This window comes from Gobio gobio, assembly GCF_949357685.1.
Source record: "Gobio gobio genome assembly, chromosome: 15".
Taxonomy (NCBI): Eukaryota; Metazoa; Chordata; class Actinopteri; order Cypriniformes; family Gobionidae; genus Gobio; species Gobio gobio.
In genome coordinates this window covers 33,578,553-33,584,534 of record NC_137108.1, presented here as the reverse complement: position 1 = coordinate 33,584,534, position 5,982 = coordinate 33,578,553, and the positions used below count along the sequence as shown (strand labels likewise).

Sequence of the window (5,982 nt, the reverse complement as noted above, 5' to 3'; positions counted from 1 at the left end):
TGCACATTTTAATTAATTTTTCTATTTAATCTTAAACTATATATTTTTTCTATTTTATTTAAAAAACGGACAGTGTAGGAGGAATTTGTTGTTGTTTTTTGTTTGTTTTTTTAGGGTAAAATATGGACAATTAAATATAAATTAACAACTACAATAATTATTATTATAATAAACGATACATGCTTTGTCACTTAATGAATAAAAAAAACACTTTTTGTTTGTTTGACAAATGCTTTTCGACTCAATAAAAACACCAATATTTCTTTGCAACACCACTTTATTTTATTGATAGGTGCCCGTTGTTCTGCAAAAAAAAATCATTATACAGAATGAGTTAAATGCTTTTGTTTAAAAAAAAGTGCGGATTTGACAGGTAATTCCAACGTTGTGTTGTAAGGAAACAGACAGACATTTTTAAAGAAAATATGCACATGAACATTTTTAACGAAAATATGATGCAAACGCATCGGCTGTATGGCATAAACCCGTCTTTATAAAGTGCAGCTCCACATTGGGGGCGCCGAGATGAACTCAGTAATACCAATAAGCATGTTATGAGTGCCTCCTTCACAGAATTATTTAATTTACTAGGGGAACATTTGCTCATTCTGCAAGGTTTTCTTTTCACAATAGTTTTATAAAATAAACAAACAATTCATAACTAATGTATGTACATGCATAATTTAGCTACACAAGAGCAAAAGTCTATTTAAATATGTCCAGAAATGAGTCCATTAATCATTGTTTTTACTCGATTCCTGGTCGCTCTGATCATCTGTGAAGCAAACGTCGACGTCGCTGTCGTTGTCGCTTTTTTGCTCGGCATCCTCGAAGATGCCTTCCATTTTGTCGTCGGATTTTTTGATGCTTTGACCAGGATGCCTCGATTTGACGTGCCTCTCCAAATCTCGCCTGCGCACGAGCACCTTCCCGCAGAACTCGCACCTGTAGGGCGTATTTCCCTCCGCGTGCAGTCGGATGTGTTTGTTGAGATTGCTGGGATCGCCAAAAGGCCTGAAACACACTTTACATTTGAGTGGTTTGTAGCCTGTATGAGTCCTCATGTGAATCTTCAGCCCGTATTTTCGAGAGTACAGTTTGCCACAATAAAGACACAAATGTCCCTTTTTTGGCTTGCCCGAGTTTGGGTTCGATGCGGGCATAGACTCCAGTCGTGAACGGTTCTTCTCTACAGCGATTTCAGACAGCTGTTGCGTGTGCATCGCGATCTCCCTGTCGATATTCGTAATCGCGTTTAGGTCTGGATTTAGAGCGGGCGCGCCAAAGTAGTCTGGGTATTTCAGCAGGTTACCAAAGTGAAATTTCAGAGGGTAGTACGGGGAACTATAAAGCAGCTCTCCGTTGTAAACCGTGAACGGCATGAGGGGTATGTTGCAGTCTCCATTGTAGGATTTCCCCCCATCAAACTGTGGCAAGGAGAACCTCTCGAAGTGAAACCCGGCCGGAAGCTGGGAGTAGCGCGAGGGCGATAGGGCAGGGTGCATGCGGCTGTCAACGTGCTTGAAAGCTGAGGTCTCCTCAAAATGTGGCATTAGAGGAAAGCCACGGATGGGGTTTGCGCAGGGGATCACGGGAGGTGTGCTGTCCATGGGGTGCGCGCATTTCGAGGGATGGACGTTTGGTAGAGGTTCGTTTAGGGTGCGCACTGACTTGATGTTTCCCAGCAGTTTACTGAACCCAATACTGTTTGGTTTCCCATTAGGCTCATCTCTCGCGATCTCCGCCGGTGAGATCTTTGAAAGTCCCATTGGTTTGAAAGCAGAGCGCACGCCGGGATGGAAACCCATGCTGTTGAGCACAGACGATGGCCCGCCAAGGCCCAGGATGTGCCCGGGGTTCCTGGCGGAGGTCACGCTCATGTCAAGGGCTCTGTCCTGCTCATCTGCGCTCGGTTTTTTGGATAGTCCCGCTTTATTGGCGAACGGTTTCACTGCGTCTGACATGAAGGTGCTGTGGCCGTTCCGTGGAGAGGACGACGTATTCGGGATGTCCCCTGATTTCGGAGATCTGTTGAAGTTGTCTGTGCCTCTCACTTGCTCGTTGCTCACCAAACTTCTACCGTTGCTCAACGCGCAGTGGAAATGCACGTGAGCTTTCAGGGTGTTCGGGTATTTGAATATTCTCCAGCAGTACCAGCAAATGTAGCGCTCCTCGCCTGAAACAAGAATTAAAAAGCAATTTAATTACGTTATTTTCAGCTACAACGCTCTTGCTTTACAATTCGATTTCACAGGAGAACCTTTTTGAAATAATGCGTCATAAAGATTATTTTAATCTCCTGAGCACCTTTAGCAACTCAAGAACTTTAATGAATCTGGTTACCTATAGGCCTAGTTTAAAGCCTGCAATCATGCCTTTTTATCACAATGCCTTGGTCACGTTGGCATGACACCACTTGGGTAGTCTGGGGTCAATGATATAGATGTAATGATTTTGTAATCCTCAAAACCCCGTTGTTTATTGTCACCATCAAAAGAGCAAGCGCCGGCCCAATCTGGCGCTTACAAACCAATACATTCAATGGGGACATTCCCTGTGCGCTTTCCCGTGGAATTGACGGCAGCTGTTGCTTGAAATCGCTAGTCGCATAAGACAATGAGGCTGGCCCATCTGTTGACGCTGGAGAATAGGAAGCGTATGTCAAGGAGCGCACTGCGAATTGGCCCGAGCGCAGCGCTCACAGTACAGCGTCGCAAATCAGGGCAATATACATCCCACATAAAAGTTTGCATTCACCAGCCAACAATACCTTATGCAGCCAGCTAATTTACCGTAGAGCACCTTTTTGAATTTATTTGCTTTTGAATACATGAATATTAATGACTAGATGACATTTGTTAACCTCTTCCCCTCGCCGAGCGACACTGGGCATCAGCCCAGGAGAGCACATCCAGGACTTTATTAGTAAATGCAACTCATTAAGAGAGATAATACAGACCGTATAGCTGAGCATGATCAATCATATGTCAATATAAATAGCAAATACAGTAGCCTGCAGCGTGTGTGTGAACTCTGCTCAATAATTATCAACCAATCAATACGAGTTACTGCCCCAGACGTCAGACCTTTCGATTTACTAACTAAACAGGGATAATCTGACAACATTCTCAGATAAGCCTATTACATCGGATTTGAATAGGATTTGCCTTTGATTGTGCTGGTGGCCCTGTTACTTAAAATTCGTTCATAGCTCATCAAAACAACTAATTTACTATTAGTTTTAATAATATAATAGTCTATAATATAATATAATATGGGTTAATTTGATATTACACTGTTTCTTTATTTGATAATTTTTATTATTATTATTGCCTATGCATTTTAATTTTAAAACAATTTCGTAATTTGAATGACTATATACAACTTGTACTTTATTTCTCTGAAATATATTCAAATAAAGTGAAAAAAGTCGGATTATTGCAAATTTAACTCTGATTATTTAATATTTAATTATTGCACATTTTTAAATAAACGAAATTATGACACACGTCTCACCTTTTTCGTCATGAGTTGGAGTCGCAGTCGTAGGAATGTCAAACCAATGCGCCAGTGCGTTGGAATACCAAACACTCAATTCCTCTCCAGCCTGTATTTCTCTTATCACGCGGTAGAATATCTTTTGAAAAGAAGGGAACGTATTAAAACTGGTCTGTAATTTAAATGAGATCAAATTCATTATATTTTTTCCTGACTCACCTGTCCTCCAGGTAAATCCGAGACTGCCTCGAGGTTCTGTTCTTGACTGTTCCTGGCCGCGCGTATTAACCCGATCCAATCTGGAACTGCACTGCCAGACTCATCCACGAATTCTCCCCTCACCAGGCGAATCTGCAAATACAAATTTCAAAATGAATAATATGTTTTAATGTTGTTTACTTGGTTCATCGCGAAAGGTAGCTAAAATGGTCAAACTATTCAGTGATTTTGAACTTTAAAAATGTCTCATGTCTTCCCCCTGTGAAGCTGTTGAATTTTGAATATTTATCTAAAAACTGTTAACGTGTGTGTGTGTGTTTGTGTGTGTGTGTGTGTATATATTCTTTGTTGTCTTTTTCTTTTTCTTTTCTTTTTTCCTCCCCACGTAGGCTATTATTAATTATACCACCCCAAGGTATTTCAAACAAAAGCGCGTTAATGTCGTTTTATTCGGTCTATTAGACAATGGTGATAATTTTCAAGGAACAGGGCACATAATTGAGTTGATATGAGAAACGAATTTGAAGAGTGTCAAAGCATTTCTATTCTGTTCAAACAAATTAAAGATTAAAGCGTGACATTTGACACAGAGATTGCACCTGATGATCGCCCATGGCCCGCGGCGTTGCATTTACGCGCATCAATCACAGAAGCAGACAGCGGAAAGAGCTCCTGTCTATTTACAACTTATTTAGGAAAGTAAACGCCGTTTACATGTAACGCCTTTTAAACCCCTTTGATTTGCGAATATTACACTTTAAAAAAAATTATATATATTTTAGATAATTATACTAAATAATATATCATATATTTAATATAGTGTTTCCAGTTAAATTTAATCAGGATTTTATCTAGTGGTTATTGTCTGGTTTACGGTTATCTTTATATCGAAATGAAATGATACATGGGAAAAACTAGCCCTCAAGCACTTGAAATTTAATAGGGTAGAGGGCATGAAATCTAGCGCAGAAACTCACCCTATTAAGGCGGTTAAGTAAAAGGAATAGAATGACATGTTGTCCTGCTAATATAACTCAATTATTTCTAACTTGACAGCACAAACCAATTAATACGAGGATGCTATGAAGAGTGACAGGTCAGCATCGAGACTTGGAAAGTATGGTGTTAACTGCAAAAAAAAAAAAAATACTTCTCTAAATTCATAAACAATTGTGTTTTTAAAAGATACGTTGTTTTCTTTGATTTGGTTTCTTTTTCAGATTAAAGCATTATTATTTTTTTATTAGTAGTAGTAATACAAATATAATAATAATAATAATTGTTATTATTGTATTTTATTTGTACGTATATGTCGGTGTCATTTAATAGATTAAATAAAAAAGCTGCAAAATAAAATACAAACGGAAAAGGCTAATTTGCAGGTATTGGCTAATCTATTCTACATTGTACAACATTTTGCACGTCTTGTTTAAAATGTCACGAATGCATAATCCGTTTGTAATGTAAAAAATGTCACATTTCTCTCAGTGTGCAATTTATTTAAAAAAACTTTCAGAAGTCAAATTAAAATGTTAAACACTCTTATATTTCTTCAAGGACGCGTCGGAAATGAATCCAACTAACCTTCTTTTTCACTCCAATTTCCTTGCGGTCCGAAACGTACTTCCCCAGTTTGAAGATGCCCGGCACCGGACCTATCCGAAGCCCGGCTGGGATGCTGCAGTCGGCGAACACACTGATAGTGGGTGTCCGAGTCGCTTGCATGGCTGGCTCTGCGTGGAGCTGAGCTATCAGAACCAGGACGATCAAGCAGGCACTGATTGAGATGAGCAGAGAGTCTGAGATGAGGACAGACTAATATCCGCCCGCCAAGTGACGCGGTGGCGTGTGTGATCCTGCTTTTCTTATGGCGCAGTCAGGTACCCCTCGGCACATTAATGCGCAAGGGCGAGCAGCGCTCTATGAGAGAGTTGCGCTCTTTCAGCAGCTGTAGAACCCTCCGAAATGGTCACATGGAGACTTTCCCTCACCCTCACGCATAATGAACCGCTCCAAACGGTCAAGAGACAATGGGCCCCAGCGACCTTCCCATCCCCAAAATCCAATTTGTCAAGGGCAGAGAAAAGAGAGTGCAGAATCAAAGGTCTGGCGCAACCATTAATCCTCAGCATGTGGCTTTGTCCGCCAGACAGTTCCGATATTTTAAGTGACAAATCCACTGTATAATTTCTCCATAAATTCTCTCCCCTTTTATTGTTCCTATACAAACCAGTTTTTGGAAATCAGTGACTACTTTAAATCTAC

The 5,982-nt window shown here is 40.3% G+C and overlaps 1 protein-coding gene across 1 annotated transcript; it reads right to left on the bottom strand.

Moving 5' to 3' along the window:
* Positions 1–268: 268 nt before the first annotated feature.
* Positions 269–5,557, bottom strand: prdm13 (PR domain containing 13). Its single transcript, XM_079836818.1, has 4 exons — positions 5,302–5,557; positions 3,718–3,849; positions 3,517–3,637; positions 269–2,176 (listed from the first exon to the last, which is right to left on the bottom strand). The coding sequence occupies exons 1-4, from the start codon at positions 5,440–5,442 to the stop codon at positions 735–737; spliced, it is 1,836 nt and encodes a 611-aa protein (XP_079692944.1). The 5' UTR covers positions 5,443–5,557; the 3' UTR covers positions 269–734.
* Between the last annotated feature and the right edge of the window lie 425 nt (positions 5,558–5,982).